At 32.7% G+C, this 18,506-nt stretch overlaps 2 protein-coding genes across 2 annotated transcripts; one reads left to right on the top strand and one right to left on the bottom strand.

Annotated features, from left to right (window-relative positions):
• The first annotated feature begins 6,041 nt into the window (after positions 1–6,041).
• On the top strand, positions 6,042–9,820 carry LOC112008752 (arogenate dehydrogenase 1, chloroplastic). Its single transcript, XM_024041088.2, has 7 exons — positions 6,042–6,310; positions 7,705–7,873; positions 7,978–8,133; positions 9,106–9,188; positions 9,264–9,333; positions 9,454–9,528; positions 9,626–9,820. The coding sequence occupies exons 1-7, from the start codon at positions 6,144–6,146 to the stop codon at positions 9,731–9,733; spliced, it is 828 nt and encodes a 275-aa protein (XP_023896856.1). The 5' UTR covers positions 6,042–6,143; the 3' UTR covers positions 9,734–9,820.
• A 1,022-nt stretch (positions 9,821–10,842) lies between these two features.
• LOC112008754 (protein RETICULATA-RELATED 6, chloroplastic) lies at positions 10,843–17,792 on the bottom strand. Its single transcript, XM_024041090.2, has 7 exons — positions 17,115–17,792; positions 16,281–16,410; positions 15,355–15,876; positions 13,787–13,894; positions 13,052–13,600; positions 11,837–11,950; positions 10,843–11,266 (listed from the first exon to the last, which is right to left on the bottom strand). Exons 1-7 carry the CDS (start codon positions 17,681–17,683, stop codon positions 11,120–11,122), a joined length of 2,139 nt encoding a protein of 712 aa, XP_023896858.1. The 5' UTR covers positions 17,684–17,792; the 3' UTR covers positions 10,843–11,119.
• Between the last annotated feature and the right edge of the window lie 714 nt (positions 17,793–18,506).

Here is an 18,506-nt window from a genome sequence, read left to right on the forward strand (position 1 = left end):
ATTATTCCTATTATTTTCTAGGTTTGTTTATGTTTCTTCTCCACACATGAAAGATGTCCTTACTGAAGTCCTTGTTGATTGTTTTTTAGAGTGGAACATTGATAGGCAGTTGTCCACAATAACTGTTGATAATTGTAGTGCTAATGATACCATGATAAGACTTCTTTTGAATAAGCTTGATACTAGTTCTCTTATGTTGGGTGGGTTAACAATTGTCTAATTTCCATTTATAAAATCAAAATTGTGTTTTTATTTTTGCTAGTTACAATTTGATGAAGTTTATTCCATTTTTTAATTCATTGTTGTTGTAGGTTCTTCAACTATATCTAGAGATTGTACATTTCAATCAATTCTTGATGATGGGGAGTCAAATGAAGATGATGGGAGCTGTGTCACAATTGTGGAAGATTAAACATTTTGTATTAATTTAGTAGCTTTTTTTAATTTCTTAGACTTGTTGGATTAATTTGTTGGTTTGTAATTATTCTAAAATTGTGAGATTTATTTTGTAGCTTTTTAATTTCTTTGACTCGTTGGACTTTTGATACTTATTTCTTGGACTTGTTGGATTTATTTTATTTTTATATTTAGCTGGTGATTTTAGTTATGATTTTGTTGATTAATGATTAAATGGTTATCTTAGTTAGGTGATTTGTTGATTTAAAATCTTAGTTATGATTTATTGAATTATGATTATGATATTAGTTATGGTTTATTGATTTATAGATTTATAAGTAACAAGTGATTTATTGATTTATGATTAATAAGCCTATGATTTGGACTGATTTGGCATTTGGGCCACGTTATATAGGCTTGAATGTAGGCAAAAATAAATTTGGGTTTCAATTTTTTTTTTTTTTTTTATTTTGGTTAGGCCACAAATTGGGCCCAATCCCTTAACGAGGCCCGACAGGGGCGGGTCTAGGCCTCGGGAAAAAAACCCGGTTAGTAAACGGGCCAGGTTCAAGCCATGGGTCTTGGCCTATGGGTCGGGTCCGGGTATGAAAAAAGTCAGTCCAAACCCAACTCGTTGCCATTCCTAGTTCAGAAGTTTTGAAGCGGTAAAAGATTTCCGCTGTAAGTTCATCTACGAGAATTGTAAAGTTTAGAGACAAAGATTTTGTATTAGATCTGAAACTTCTCTTTACTATAGTGAATTGTTTTTCAAGAAGGTTTCCCCTCTGATTTTTTACTATGAAACTAATTTGTTTCATTGGTTTTTCTGAGTCATCATATCTTGTCTTACTTATTTTTTCTGCTGCATGATTTTGACAAGATATTGATGTTTGTTTGTCTTAACAAGATTTATTCATAATAAATCTAATTAACAACTTAGGTTTAAAACTTATTAATTCTATCAATCGGAGTCTAAATTTTCCAACAATATTGATGAACCAGTAGAGAAGAAGTTGATATGAACAAATAAATTATTGTTTCTATCTAAAAAGTTACTGCAAGATTATACTACGTTGTTATTTTTTTTAATTAAGATTTTTCTAAAAATCATTAGATGAAGAATTTAAATTGTAAGTAAATTAAAAATTTTTATCAACTTAAAAATTATTGGCATCATATATTATTAACCAAACTAGTGGTACTCTAACTCCATTGGCTCATGCCTTATAAGGTAGAAAGATGAAGGAAATTCTTCCAGTGTGGGACTCTCCAAGCCAAAAATGATTACAAGTGCAAATCTTGATCTTGAGGCAAAAATTGTCTCCACAATAGATAAAAATAATTTTAGAAAAAAATATACACTATTTTTTTTTTTTTGGATAGAAACATTTTTTAACAATATATAATTGATTAGAATTTCACATAGGATAGGTGTTTCTTTAATTCCAAACCATCTAATGATTTCTCTTATAATTTAACTTCAATATAATTTGAATTATATGCCCAATAGAACTCTCCCAAGTCAATGCATCCTAAGTGATGAGTTTTAGTGTTTTACGTTTTTTTTTTAATGTTAATTATGATAATTTTTTTAATACATATATTTTTCCTAATAATTCTATTTCTCTTATAATTCCTAAATTGATTAGAAATCTAACATCTTCACAATTGAAAATGCTCTATATATACTGTTTTTTTAGCGTATTCCTCTATATTTATATGCACAACTTCTTCATATACGGCTTCTTTCTTTCTCCTTCTCTTTTTCTTTTTATTTAAATTTTTTGAAGATAGAAACACTACTTATTATTCTAATCAATTTTTTCTTTCCCCATTATTAATATTAAGTTTGTATCTCTCGTTTTGTTTGTAGTAAAACACTTTATTAAAACCACACTATTACAGTTATGCTTCTATTCTTTGTTTTTTCTTCCTATGGTTTTGCTTATGAGTCATTAATGCAATTTTAAATCCAGGAAATCAATTATATGAACCTCTATAAATATTTCACTTTTATGATTTGTCAGGCATCAATTATTATTTGAGTTTGTTTTGTTTGTAGTAGAATGTTTTATCAAATCCACCATCCGCACTATTAAAAGTATGTTTCTTCTCTTTGTTTTTGTTTTCTATGGTTCTATTTATGAGTCATAAAGTTAGTTTTAAATCCATGAAATTCATATATAAGCCTCTTTTCATATGGACAAAGTTTAGCTACAAAATTGGTTGTAACCTTAGGCTACAAACTCACTTAATAAAATAAATATTGCTGCATATTTTGAAAATCTAACCGTTGAATTACATGTTCTTTACGCTCTTAATGCACATGTCAATTTTTGTATCAATCAAATATCATTTACTATATAATCTATAATCTTATATTTTATGTATAATTTTAAATTACAAAAACTTGCAATTTAAAAATTTATTGATGACATAGCTATTGATCTTTAATTTTCTTGAAATTTTGCAAACATGGAGGATATAAGAAGAAAATGCAATCCAATGGTGGATTTGTCAAAATTCACCTCTAATAAAAAGTTAATAAGTGAGTTTGTAGCCTAAGGCTACAATTGATTTTGTAGCTAAACTTTATTCCATACATATTTCACATTTATAATCTGTCCGGCATTAGTTATTATTTGAGTTGGTTTTGTTTGTAGTAGGATGCTTAGCCACCATCAATATTATTATAGGTATGTTTTTCTTCTTTGTTATTTTTGTGTGTGTGTGTTTTTTATTTATGGTTTTGCGTATGAGTCATTAAAAGGTAATTTTAAATCCATGAAATCTACTATATAAACCTCTATAAATATTTCAGCTTCATGATTTGTCCACATCAATTACTATTTGAGTTAAACTTAAAGGGATGGAGATTTATCCGTCTATCACGATAATATTCTTCCTTTTTATCCTACAAAAATATGTTTATTTTTTTTCTTCTCCTTTTTTTCGCTTGCATTTATGAATTATTTGTACTCATCTATTTCTTTTTCTTTTTTTGGTCTCTCATAGGCTTTATCTATTTATTATTTAAGAATTATCAAATTGTGTATTTCCTCCTACAACAAGGGTTTCATCTTTTTTATTTCTAAGTTGTATTTGAGTTATGCTTATATGTGCATTATTAGATTAAATTAATTTTCTTGAATAGTAAAATTTTTATGTTACTATTTCCCATTTTTATTTTTGTTTTTAGTAATATCATATGTGTGCACTACAAAAATGTCACTATAAGACAATTGATAAGTTAGAAGAGAATTATGTTTTTTTTTTTTTGGCAAATGAAATACCTTTGGTTAAGTTTCCATAGGTTTTTAATTATTAAATTTAGGAATTTTTTCATATAAATATGTTGTGTTATTGCTTGATGCTTTTAAAAACAATAATTTATATGCAATTTATATAATTTAGATTCAAGTGATTATTGATTTTTTATTTCTCAATAAAATTATACTTAAAGTTTATAATTAAAACTATGCAATGCAAGGGCATAATACTAGTATATATATAAAATCTAAAAAAAATTCTGTAATTTGGTGAAGCCACTTGGCACAAACATGGCTTTTAAACTCAACTTTTATTATATAGTATATGATATACTGAATTATAAATTACGCTCTCTAAGTTTAGTGAGCATTCCTTTTTGTCTATATATAGTTTCAATTAAATCTCTAAAATTTCATCTCTTTTTAATCTAGCTCTTTCTTTCACCTCCGTCCAAACTAGTAAGTCCCACAAAAACGATTTTTTAACTTTCAAAATTTTGTTATTAAAAAAAATTCCCAAAAAAAAAAAAAAAAACTCTAAACAACAAGAAAGAAAACGTTTTCTTATTAAAACCACGTTACCCATTGTTTCCCCTTTGTAATCGAAACCACGAAGTTCTAGTTATCGTTGCACTCTCAAAGAAAATTCCTTTACCTTCATCAGTTGATGGGGGTGGAAGCATTAGCAACGTATCAAACAATATAGTTTGCACAAGAAATTAGGATCACATCATTAGTATTCAAAGGTGATTTAGAGAATATCATCAAAGCTCTGAATGGTGGAGATTTTCAGCGTATTGTTTATTGATATATACTGCACGACATTTTATCCACAACAAGATCATTGAGGCATTGTAAGGCGTGGGGTAATAGGGTTGTTCATACTTTACCAAAAAAAAGCTATAAGCTCATACAAGATCGTCAAAGCTTTGAATAGTGGAGATTTTCAGCATTCTGTGGGTTGATATATATTGCAATACATTTTATCCACAACAAAATCATTGAGGCACTATAAATTCTCATTTGTAAGGCATGAGTTAATAGGGTTGCTCATACTTTAGCAAAAAAAAGTTATAAACTCATTTCCTTTATTGGTATGGACAATCTATTCCACTAGACATACAAGAAGTATTGGACTTTGATTGTGTTTTCTTTTGAATAAAAGGTTTGCAAGCCTAATTCTATACCAAAAAAATATTATATATATCAAAATTGAAACCCCCAAAGTCATTAGTATGATGCATCTCAAAAAATCCTCAAATATCTCTGTATTATTATTATTATTATTATTATTATTATTATTATTATTATTATTATTTTTGAGTTCATTGTTTATGAAAAGATATCTAAAAATATCACTATTTATTTAGGGTATGATATCTGATGGTGTAAAGAGAATGCGCTAAGTTCTATCTCATCCATATGGGCCGTCCATGACAAAATACAAAGAATGGGATGAGGGGCTCTTACGCTCGTCCCTCTTATACTCGTCCCTAAAGCAAACCTCGTCCATCCTTAGTAATGGACGGACCTTAGTAATGGACGGATGAGGATTACTGGGCCCTGGGTTTTTGATGACTTAAGTTCCCCCAAACATAAAGGATGAGTTGCGTCGTTACGAACCAAACCCTCCATTAACCGTTATAAAGCAAAAGTTCCAATGAGATAACTCCCATGACAGTTATGGAAGTTATCTTATAATCTTCTAAATTCCTCAATAACAGGAACGGTTGTTAAATAAGTAACCATTCCACGAATACTATATAAGCATTCTCAAATGAAGAAGTAAGGTATGAGAAACATTTTTTACAAAAAACAAAGGACTTTAGAAATACTCCCTTTTGGCTTGTAATAACCACTGACTTTACCATCGAAGAATTCTAGGCCAGCCTCCACCGGTCTCCTCTAATTCTACATTTGTTTTTTCAGGACTCAGCCTCAAGATCACCAATGCTCAAGATTTTCTGCCTACTGATTTTTCAAGATTTATCAATATCCACTACCGCAATATATATATATATATATATTGCACCCTTGACTCCAAGAAGAAGTATCATACACATACACATAGATTAGGTTAGAGTAGATTTTATCTAAGATTTAAAAAAATAAAAATAAAAATAAAAAAAATAAAATAAAAAAACTACAAAGCTTAGATAACATTTGAAAATAAACCATTTCTTTGATGCACGATAGCAACCACCATAAAAGAACCTACGGGCTATGGAGGCAAAGAAAGAATCACCATCGAAGAATGGGCACCAAGACCATACATATAAAAGCTGTCACATTGGCCCATAATTAACCTATCAATCTGGGCCATTAGGTCCACTACTAATGGTCAGTTAACCATTTAAAAGTCCTGTCCATACATCATATATCTCTAAAATAAACGCACAAATCTCCCCTCTCTCTCTCTCTCTCTCTCTCTCTCCGTCTTTGACTCTCTCTCTCTCTCTCTCTTTCTCTCTCTGCACCATGTCTGCTTCATCGGATTCAAGAATTCTGAAAATAGGCATGGTAGGCTTTGGCCCCTTCGGCCAATTTCTGGGAAAGACCATGATCAAACAAGGCCATATTCTAAGGGCAACTTCACGGACAGATTACTCTGAACTCTGTGCCAACTCGGGTATCTCATTCTTCAGGTAAGGTATATGTATGCACAAGTGTTCGTATACTATATGGTATAAGTTATGTTTTTAAAAGTCCTAGTTAGGCCAAGTATCTTCTTTTTGCTGTTGGCTATAGAATACAGTAACACAAAGATTTTGATACATATTTCGAAGATTTTGCATTCGAAGATCAGATTTTTCAAAAGGAGCACCAACAATTTCTTTTTTTCTTTTTTTTTTCAGAACAAAAGGGAGAGAAAGGGACTGTAAATTTTTCTTCTTCTACTATATTGATTTTAGATTTTTTATTTAAACATAAATAACAGCCTTACACTTGTCTAACATGCAAGAAAATGACCCTTCAAATGACATGAGTTAATACATACTATCCTTTTCACACGCGCACTTCGCGCGTTCGATGAGACTTTATTTTTAGGACCAAAAAAAAAATTATGTGTTTTTATTTTATATATATAATTTTTATTTTGATAATCTAATTTATAAGTAAATAATGTAATTTGAAAATTAATTGGTCTTATCTTTTAGGCATTGTTTTAGTAAAAGTTAGAATAACAATAATATTTTTACCAGATTGTCATTTAGTTCTGTCTCCACTTAAACTTAAACATAGGGGTGTAAAGAGATTTTTTAATTAAAAAATGAGAAATCCAAACAATGAAAGCCTCTTAAATAATAGTATATAGATATAGATGAAATTACAATGTTTATAGGAAGCTACAAAAACGTTAAATTTTAACATCTGCTGCAAATCACTAATCTATTTATCTCAATCACTACTAATTTTATTTGTTTTAAGAAATTTTAATTACTAAAGTTTCGCAGAACATGGTTTATTTTAAGTAAAACTTAATTGCCGAGTTTGAAGAAACTTAGAATGTTAGTATGATTAAAACTAAAACCCATAACCTCAATTCTCCACAGACATAGTACTAGTATATACAGTAATATGTATAGCCTACAGACAGTAGGGAATTCGGGAAATTCTTTATGAATTCCTTTGTATGTTATATGGAACATATGGAGAGAACGGAATAATAGAATCTTTGAAGGGGAGGAGCGTTCTATTATCAAGTTGAAGCGCATTTTCCTTCTGTCTTTATTTGAATGGAGGACCACTTTGAGTGGTCTTGCCATACCCCCTGTTTTAGATTTCGTAGATTTATGTATTTTTGGGTAGGCTTTTGCTTTCCTTGTACACTCCCTGTGTACGAAGGAAGTTGTTTTCTCCTCGTTTTTATTTACCAATAAAAAGAAAAAACATATTCCTTAATTCACTTTGTATTGTTACATAGAACATATTTCTTAATTCACTTTGTATTGTTACATAGAACATATTTCTTAATGCACAAGAGGGCGTATTCGTATGCCTATTCAATGTGCATATTACATATCCTATGCACTTTCAGGGAAGTAGGTGCATTTCTTGAAGCTGAAAATGATGTCATTCTGATATGCACATCAATCCTATCTCTACAAGAGGTTCTCAAGTCAATGCCACTCCATCATCTGAAACGGCCAACACTTTTCGCAGACGTACTCTCAGTTAAAGAGCATCCAAGAAATGTTCTATTGCGAGTATAATTACACATTGATGCCCGTTAACATTATCATCAAAATTCTTTCATACATTTGCTTACTTGTGTTTAAACATGTTCACACATGTATTTTGTGTTGAATAGGTACTGCCACAGGAGTATGACGTGCTTTGCACTCACCCTATGTTTGGACCAGAGAGCGGGAAAGATGGGTGGAAGGGTCTAAACTTCATGTACGAGAAAGTTAGAATAAGAAATGAAGCTATCTGCTCAAGCTTCCTCCAAATTTTTGAAAGAGAGGTAACTTCTAATAGTATACAATACTCTCATTATCTCCTATTACTATTATCTCTTAAACCTCTTAAAAAGTATTAAATACTGTAATTCTCCCTCTCCTTACATATATAAGAGACCCCTTTATAAATTTAATTAATAGAATTCACTATATGTAAATGCCTGTGAAAATAACTAGTGAAATTAATACGATACCTTATTGTCAAATGTTTTGTAGTGCCATTACATGACTCTCCCAACAGGGAGAACCAGGATTTGAATCCTCCCTAAGTGACTTATCCATATACTAGTCATGAAGATATCCAGATAAGTGGGGTACACGTTTGATGGTTATGGCCGGGATAATCACCAGTCAAAACCTGTACTTTCTTTTATTTTTTGGGTCGGACAGTCGGAACTTTTTTTTGCTGAATCGGACAGTGAGAACTTGACTAAAGGGAAAAAGGATAAGACATAGCCATATATTTCTTTATCGTTTTTCTTAAAATTATTATTACTTGGGCCACAAATTGACCTAGCTAAAGTTCCAACCCAATCCTGTCCAAAAAGTTTGTCATAGAAAACTCCAATCAGAGAGCAAACCCGTGCATAATCACCCGTCCATTTCCATCTTTTGAACCCAAAAATATCAGACACAAAAGGATGCAGAAGCCTTACAGATTTTATTTTATTTTATTATTTTAGAGGCCTTACACTTACGGTTACATTTTTTTTTTTTTTTTTTTTGGGTTTTGTTTAATTGTTTCAAAAGATGGTTTTGTCAACCAAGACGTCAAGTTCTAATATTATTTTCTAACGACCAATACAATTGGGTAAGACCAAAACATGTCTAAGTTAAGCTATTTCCTCTTCCCAATGTACTTCATCCCAACTTCACAACTATTCACTCTCATTTTTTAACAACTAGCCCAAACACTGCAACTCTCTTTTAATGAAATATTCCGTATTGAACTCTTGAATAACAACACTATATATCAGGGTTGCAGAATGCTCAAAATGTCTTGCGAAGAACACGATAAATTGGCTGCTAGAAGCCAGTTTTTAACTCACACCATTGGCAGGTAAAGCCACCTGATCACAGTTGTAAAATTACTCAAAAAGGCCATCATTATAAAACTGAAGCTTCCACTTTGCAGGGTTCTGTCAGAAATGGAGATCCAGTCCACATCTATAAACACAAAGCGCTTTGAAACACTTGTTCAGTTGGTATGCTCAATCAGTTCTAGTTCCTATAAATATTCTCTTCTTTCTTCCATCTTCTCATCAACTAAAAAAGTCAAAAAGGATATACAATGAAGAGACACACTAATGTTACACTATATGCAGAAAGAGGGCGCCATGAACGATAGTTCTGATCTGTTCAGTGGGTTATTTGTACATAATAGATTTGCCCAGCAAGAGGTATGGACCAGCTGCATATGTTTTGAAAATGTCTTTAATAAAATTCCTAACACACACTAGCTTGATAAATTAACAGTTGACTCAATATGTCATGCAGCTACAAAACCTTGAACTTGCATTGCAGAGAGTTAAACAGAAGCTGATAGAGAAGATGAATGAGGAGAAGGATTTGAACGATTCTAAAGACGTGGAGTACTCTCGTTAAGAAAGATGTATTAATAGATATTGCTTCAAGATATTTTCTTGTATTTGAAGGATAAGCTTTGAAGGATAATCTAAACTTTTTTTTTTTTGGGTGCAAGTAATGTAATATTTTATTAATATAAAGAAAGAAAGAAAAGAGTCACCCAAGTATACAGGAAGTATACAAAAGGGGACCTTACAATCAATCACATAAATCTAGCGAAGACTTTTTTAAGAGAGAGAGAGAGAGAGAAAGAGGTAAGTTCTTTATTGTTGCAAATTGATTCACGTCTGGATAGAACCTGATACAACAGGTGGTAAAGATCCAAACCATAAAAGATTCTCAGTTGCATATTTTGACAACAAAACAACTACCCAAACTTAAGTCCCAAAATTTTGGGATTATCTATGGATTCTCAACAAACTAGAACAAACTAGTTAGGGTTGACCACATTTATGATTTATAGTACCACAATACGTATATGTAGTGGATTTATTCATAATAAAATGACTGAATTTTACAATGGTTGTCAACCTACCGCAAACCTCCTTTTTCTGGTCTTGGGACCAACTGTTAATATAATGTTTTGACACTAAGCAGTGGCATAGGAGGAGTTACACTTTTCTATTTTGACCTATTTAATATTATCCCACAGATGTTGATGTTGAGATTCCTTCCTGTTATCCAAGCAACATATTCATACATGAATGTGCTCGAAATATGGAAATTAGTAGACACAAATTACTGAGGGCCATCACAATCAAAGTAATAAATAATATACCGGCTGGAATTTATCATTCAGACCACCAATGTACACTTACTCCTGAAACGTACCAACTTAAATACAGGATCGTTTTGGCCTGTATCGGCTGTTTCAGCTTGTTTCAATTGTTTTGATCAGTACTGTATCATTTGTTTTTTCTCTTTTTCTTAGTATATAATGAACAAATGAAATTTTGTGTTAGTGTATTTTATCTTTTTATTAATGTTGATCTAAGAATCTTAAATAATTTGTTTTGAATTGAGATTATGAGCCCGTTTGGATAGGCTGTTTATAAAACCTTAATGCGCGTTTTAGACAAAACATGATTTGCCAAATTGTTTGGCTCTAAAAAATCAGCACGTTTGCGTTTTCAAAATCCAGATTTTTCACATTTACAAAACACTCTGTATATGAGTATATTTGTTTATATAATGATGAGTTAGCAAAAAGTAACTCCTATTTAATGCTCACAGGAAGGTGTCCTGCCCTTATATTTACCAAAATTGAATCTACAGTCAGGTCATGGAAGAGATGTATAAAGCATAAAGACCAAAACCTATTTCTCTCAGATCTCTCTACAGCAACTTTTAAAGAATGATATACAAATTAGTATGAAATTGAGAAGTCAGATTTCACCTGACACCTCATTGATTCTTGATTTCATCAACAGTGACTTCTTCTGTGTTTTTGCATCCCAATGCAGCATGACTAGGAGAATCTGGTATATCATAAGAGGGCTGTCCATTCTTCTGAGCTTGCAGTCCAGTAAACCGTGCAAGATCAACCCATTGCTGCAGCATTAAAGTGAGAATATTTTAAACCAATATTGAGGAAAAAGAATTATTCATTCGGTAGGAAAGATACCACCATTAAAATAACTGTGCAATGCACATTCTATCAGAAGCATGAGCCCCAACACATTGCGAAATCAACAAAACTCATCAAAACTAAAAAATATAATTTTTTTTTTAACTTCTTTTTTTCCCCCTGCTTTGGTCGTGTTATACTCTTAGTATGCTTCCCATGTACTTGGGTAGAACTCTTTCTCTTCTTCTAATAAATTTTTACTTATCAAAAAAAAATTATTTATTGATTTTACAAATGTTTTACATTAACAACAATGCATGGATATCTTCCTCGCAGGCTTTCTTCTCTTGTGACTAGCATATGTACTCTAATAACATAAATTACGTAATTTCATATACATGAAAATATGCGAAATTAAGTTTCTGTAATGGTTCTTACAAAGAATTATATGGCTGTCCTAACTTCATATGATCCATCCAGAAAGGGAAGAAAATTTATGAAGTAAAACATAAATATAAAGAGTAGAATATATAGAATATTAAGGTGATTCTAACCTGAGTTCCCCAGTAGGAGTTGACTGTCCTAACAAAAAACGATAGCATATTTACAAGTAATATTTGAGAAGAAAACTCATCAGAAATCCGATGCTCCACTATCCCAGCTATAATCTGCATTATAATTCATTCTGACGTTATTATCAAACTAAAACAGATACACAATTAAGATGCAAATATTTATATATTTTTGAGTGTCAGTTGTGTAAAGAGAGAGAGAGCTGTCTGCTAGTAAGTACTTTTTGATAACTTGGGAGCTTCATATTTGTTTCACAAACAGGCTAATGTGAAGCTGATACCAAGAAAATAGGTTGAAGCATAAAAAATGACATCACTCAGATGGCACTTGAAATACAACTGAACAAACTATAGTGTTAAAAAGATGTAATTACATAGGAAGTGGAAATGGTGCATATTTGAGGCTTTAAGAAATTTTGAAATAATAAATCTATAGAAAGGGTTTTGGGGAGGGAAATTATTAGGTACTCTCAGAGTACGACGACATGGTACTCCCTCTTCTCACACGAACGTTGGCTCCTACAATGAATTTAATTTTTAGGATCCACCATTAATGTGAGAAGAGGGAATACCATGCTGTTGTACTCTTGGATTACTTAATAATTACTCTTGGGAAAGGGGGAAAGGAAAAGAAACAGAAAAGCATACCAACTCACACGAATTAATTTTGAAAGGTAATATATTATATATCCCTAATAATAATCATATGATATGCCTTATATGACATCAAAGTTCCAAAGAGACTAAAACAATAAATATTATGCAGTTACCTCTCAGAGTATACAAGGCAAAATGCCATCCTTCATTACATTTAATAGTTTAAAGATGCATATGTATTATATCCATATCCATCTTTACTTCTTTTTTTCCTGAATAATATCCATCTTTACTTCATCAATTATTGATTCAACAGAATCATCTCAGATCATTTCTTAGAACATATTTCTAATGTAATGATAATGTAGCAGGCCCTTCCTAATCAAAAGGAAGCCAGGTGTTTTTCAATGCCTTCAAAAAAACTGTCATTACTAAATATATATATGTACTTTAGTTACACTTACCAAAAAAAAAAAAATAAGAAGAAGAAGAAGGATGATGTATCTTTACCACTAAATTATTTAAATGCAAAAAAGTTGTAATAACAATACTAAAATACAATTGATTAGTACAAGCATCTGAAATTAGTACTCTCTCTACCTGATAACGTAGATTTGCTGAAGTTCCAAGAAAGCATCCATAGACAACTGCCGTTTTAAGTATTGGTGATCTTTTAGTACGTTGATTAGCAACCAGTGCTGGATTGAGGAACCTACGAATTGCATATAAAACATTCGAGGCTGTCACAGCTCCAATACTGGAAATAAATCCTACACTAGCAAGTTTCAAACCACCAAAAAGCACCGATGCAACTCTATGACTGAGAATCCAGTTCTTCCCAGCAGGATTTTTTTGAAATGCATTATCAGGGATGGACCCAAGGAGACCTTGCAAAGCATCTATGCTATCAGGAACATTTATCTCATCAGCACGTGAAAGGAACGACAGGGTTGGAGCAGGAAGCCAAACCGTAAAAAAATCAACAACCGTTCCCCTGACAGTATCCGTAATGACATAGTCAAGCTCTTCAAAGAACTTTTCTTTACGCCTCTCATACTGTGCTAGAAGAGTAGTTGTTATAGAGATAGCTTCTTCTATAGCTAATCTATGCAAGAATTTAGGATCTGCCAACAATCTTTCCCTGAAACCCTGCATCAAGATGAGCTGTGGTCAACTTGTGTGCCTATTCAGACTTTCCTTCTCTATTTCTTCATAACATCAGAAGATAAACAATTGGTATGGTCCAACAATGTACAAAATTTTATAATAAAACATAGAGAAAATTATCTTGATCAAATACCAAAGTAAAAGTTTCATGTTCACAAACTGAAATACCTGGAAACGATGAGTCAGTTCTGAAATAAGAGGATATTTCTCCAAATCAAAGAAGTTCTGTAGTACCTCTGGAGATACTAAACCAAGATCAAGTCCTTTTTGAAGGTCCTGAAAAGTATATCAACATTAAGGACTTTGTAAGACAAATGAAGTTCATTAGGGAGATGACACTTAATAAAAACATTCCTAAATTGCAAACCTAACAAGCCCACCACATTTTACAACTTCCTGCCATTATATCCGGAGTAGTTATATCCAAATACAACCACCATCACTGCCAAGCCTTAGTCCTAAATTTTTGGGGGAATTCATATAAGTAACTACTTCTGTTTTTAAGTCAAATAATTTAGTGATTAAATTTTACATTAGCCATCAACCTATCAAATCATAAAAAAGAAAGGTCAAATATTTATCTTACATTGTCAAACTCAACCCAGTTCCTCAATTCATGTAACATGTACAAATAATATCTCTACACATATAGACTATAACAAGATGCCGTATCATGTAACACAGTATAGATTTTGGTTCACATCAACACTGGCATAAAATATCAATTCCAACCCACCTTATTGACAAGAACAGGTTATTGTTTGAAGTAGAGAATTACCTGATTATTGGTTACTTTGACTTGCAACCAGAACAATCCATCTATCAAATTCAAAATACTCATTTGATTTTAAAAGGTGAATTTCAACTGATTCAGACTCTGTTGTTTACACAATTAACTCACTCAGTTGTTCAGATTGTCATTCTTTTTTTTGTTTCATATTCTCGTATTGGTGTACATGCTATGCTTCTCTTCAAGTTTCATGATAGCTAATTATTCATTTCATATTAAATATAAATACCAACTTGTGCATCCATGAATCTCAACAAGGTGACACCACTAAACAAGTCATAAAGAACTTCTATGATGACAATTATCTCAACTTGTGGAAGTCTTCAGAGGAACAGGTTGGTCCTCCAAAATTTTTGTTGCTACAACTATTTGTGTACATTTATGGGAAACTTTTACTCATACCGATGGAATGACACCCTAGAGTGCATCATCCAAGCTTTTCTACACCTCAACCTACCATAGATAGAAATTTAGAAGTTGCAATTGAATTTCAATAGAATTTCTGTGCCAACTTTTACCATAATTTGAGAAAAGACAAATAACTTGCAGATCTTCGATCTTAACAAACATAATATGTGCATGAGGAGAGAAATGAAGAGGCCACAACTATTTAATTTGACTATTTGAGTACTGTAAATTATTCATAGAAGTAAGAGTTTAAATGGATAAGGTTTGTCAACTAACCAGCCCACTCAATAATAGTTCAAATTCCTTTTTCTATATGATTCTTTTTCAATACTTAAGATACTTTTTGTGTTCATTATCGTGAACATGAAGTAATTTTCTCTTTTTATAAATATTATTAATTATCAAAAAATAATAATTCAAATTACAGGACCTCAGATTCTAAATAGTACATCCAAAAAGAAGACAAATGTAAGAATCAACCAAGTCATGCAAATCAATAGAAGGCATCATTTTTCCATGAAAACCATTAAGAACTAACCTGTGGAAGGGCATCTCTCCTCCTGCCAGCTGCATTCATTACCCGAGCAATCTCAGCACGATCAAAACAATTTCTACTGCAGGGACTGGCAGCGGAATACCACAAAAAATCAGCAACCGGAACTTCTCCCTCTCTCCTTATTTGTTGCCTTTCAGGATCAAGTAATATAACCACTTGGTTTTTCTTTTGCAACTTTTTTGAAATTCTTGCTGGCAGCCCAGTCCCCCTTGATCCATACATAACATGGCTTGCACCCGTTACCACTACTAGCATGCCAGTGGCTCCTCCATCCACCATGGTTTGTAAAATGATCTGGGACATGCTATATTCCTCTACTACTCTTGCTTGTGCAGATAGGTATGAGCTTGGCCCAAAAGGAACAGATTGATTTGGAGAATTCATATCAATTGGTGATCTGCGTGAAACGGAAGTAATGAAGCCCGAACCAGCTGGAGGGGCATATACTTTACGATCAGCCTTTGAAAGCCCACGAATTCCTTCCGCTTGGACAGTTCTTAAAACCTGTTAATATCAGAATAATTTTCATGTTCTCCAAAGTTACTACATCAAGTCATGCATAAGCTGAGAGAATAAAATGAAATTAGTGAAAGAACTATGCCATAGTGGTGGACAATCAGACCCATGGCAGCTATAAGTCATGTACCATTTATAAACTGTCAAAAGCCAAAAGACCATTAGAAGGTTTGCATTACTACTATGGTCCAACATCTTAAAAACATTACATAATAATGTATCATATTTTAAAAACAGGGCATACTCAAAGTTAACTTGCTTGGAGTGATACTATAAGCAAATAGATTTCTTTGTTTTCTATGTGCATATATCATCAGTTCCCTACCCAAGACAGTATAAGGAACAACTCAGCAAAGCGCCTATTGATTTATGTGAAAAAAATGCAGGAGTACCTTTAGTGGTGTACCACAAGCAACAAGCCGAACTCCATTATCGCGACAATAGCTTAGAAGAGGCTGATACTCCTGCCAGCGTTGAGGCGGCCAATGTGATGCATAAGACTTCAATGTTTCTCCATCTATTCTGCCATCATATAGACCTTGACATAAGCAGCAGAGAAATGTGATAGACAAAGAATAAAAGTGAAGTATGCGTTAAAAACTATTCAAAAACTGCACAAACGTCTTCATGTTCCACAACATAAAAGATACATTATCTACTCATACACTATGAAAGACAGACCCTTTTATGATATTACAGTAACAAATGCAGTGTGTTAGCAGTTAGCAACTAGTGCTTTGCTTTTTTCTAGGGTCCATGGGATATTATCACTTCAATTCCGAGTTCTCAATTCCTTCGATTGGCTAGAGGCGAGTCCACCAAAGGGTTATTCCTTAGACAGGTTCTCTACATTATCAAAAAAATTACTACTTCAATTCTGAGTAGTAAGTCATAATTACTGGTTTATTGTATCATTACCTTATTTACCTATTTACTTTAGCTGTCAGAACTATAAGCCATGAAAACTGGGTTTAGGATCTTCAATTTACATGTCACAGTTCTAACGTAACCTTGTGGAGTGTAAAGTTAGTCCAACCATTCATAAATTGAAATCAGCACTGGTTAGTGAGACATAAATTGTCATAATCAATTCCTAACCATTCATTGAAATTCTTCTGAACTTAAATGAAATTCTCAAGCTTCTTAACTAGCAATAACTAAACTAATACATTCAAATTTACAAGGAATTTGATTAGATTTAAAGAAAGAGAAAAAAGAAAGAAAACCTTTTATCCATGTACTGATTGAGTTGGTCCTGAAGATCACAAGGAAATGCCTCAAGAGCCAAAGAAATTGACCTATCAGACTCGGACTCAACGCACCGTTTCCTCAAGTTCTTAACGATCTCGAGCTCCAATTCCTTATCGTCCCGAACAGGAACGTGCTCCGCTTCCCCTAAATACACAACCCTCGCGTTCATCAACTTCTCCCACACCTTCCTCTTGTCTTTCCCCACCGCCATCGGCTCTCCGATCACCGCCGCGTCATAAATCCTCGAAGCCACCACATCATCCTCCGCCGCAGATTTCTCTTTCTCCGGCTCCTTCATCGCCGGAAGATTAGGCGGATTATCCTCCGCACGCGCCACCGCAGATCGGAGAGCATACGCGCCGGCGGTGAGGACCGGAGCCAGTAAGACATGCCGTCTCGTGTGCGCGCTGGAGGAGAGTTTTATTACGTGGCGGCGGTTTCCGGCGGGAATTCGCCGGAAAGTTCTTCGCTGGAGAGTAGAGGTACCGGTAGTGTGTAGTAGTGGTGGTGGAGCGTCCAAGTCAATGTATGTGTGGGGTTTCATTTTTCGCGGGCAACAATGCTTGAGCTGTCAGAGACACAGGGCTAACATAGAGGCACAGAGAGATAAAGAGCAGTAGTACATTTTTTCAGCTTTGGATGAGTTTTGTGTCACTGTTTATAACTACGTGTTTGTTTTGGCGCCCGTTACTTGTTTGGAATTTTTTGGCGCCACATAAATTGGTAAAATACGTGTAGATTTTGATTAGATGTTTGGACAGTAAAAGTGCATGCACGTACGATTGTTTTATATTTTTCCTTTTTTTTTTTTTTTTGATAAACATATTTTACCTATCCACCCTTGAGGGTAAATTTTTTCAAGTTGAAAGTATAAATTTTAAAAAATAAATTTAAAGGACAATATTTAAGGTATTATATTTAAATTTTATTATTTATATTGTATTTTATTAAAATATTAATTTTAAAAAATATTTTTCTTTCATTGTATACAACAATGATTATAGTTACTGGAAAAAATAAAAAATTTATACAATTACTCCTCCACTCACGAGATGCATAAATAAATGATAATAAAAAAAAAACTAAATGAAAATTTTACACAATTATTACTTATTAAATTTTTAAATTTAATTGACTAAAATGTGATTTAACACACGAAATTAAACAAAGACACAGCCAAACCTCAAAGCAAAAAGACTGGCCTAAACTATACATTCTTGTTCTCTAAAAAAAGAAAAAACCAAAAACCAAAAACACTGCATCCTAGGTTGCTGCTGCATTCATAGGAGTAGGGAGAAATTTGACATTGTAGAGGTTAACGAATTTATTGCTAGTACATAATCCGTTTCAAGCTGGATTTGGGTGTA

The sequence above is a fragment of the Quercus suber genome, unplaced genomic scaffold (genome assembly GCF_002906115.3).
Source record: "Quercus suber isolate HL8 unplaced genomic scaffold, Cork oak 2.0 scaffold_86, whole genome shotgun sequence".
NCBI classification, from domain to species: Eukaryota; Viridiplantae; Streptophyta; class Magnoliopsida; order Fagales; family Fagaceae; genus Quercus; species Quercus suber.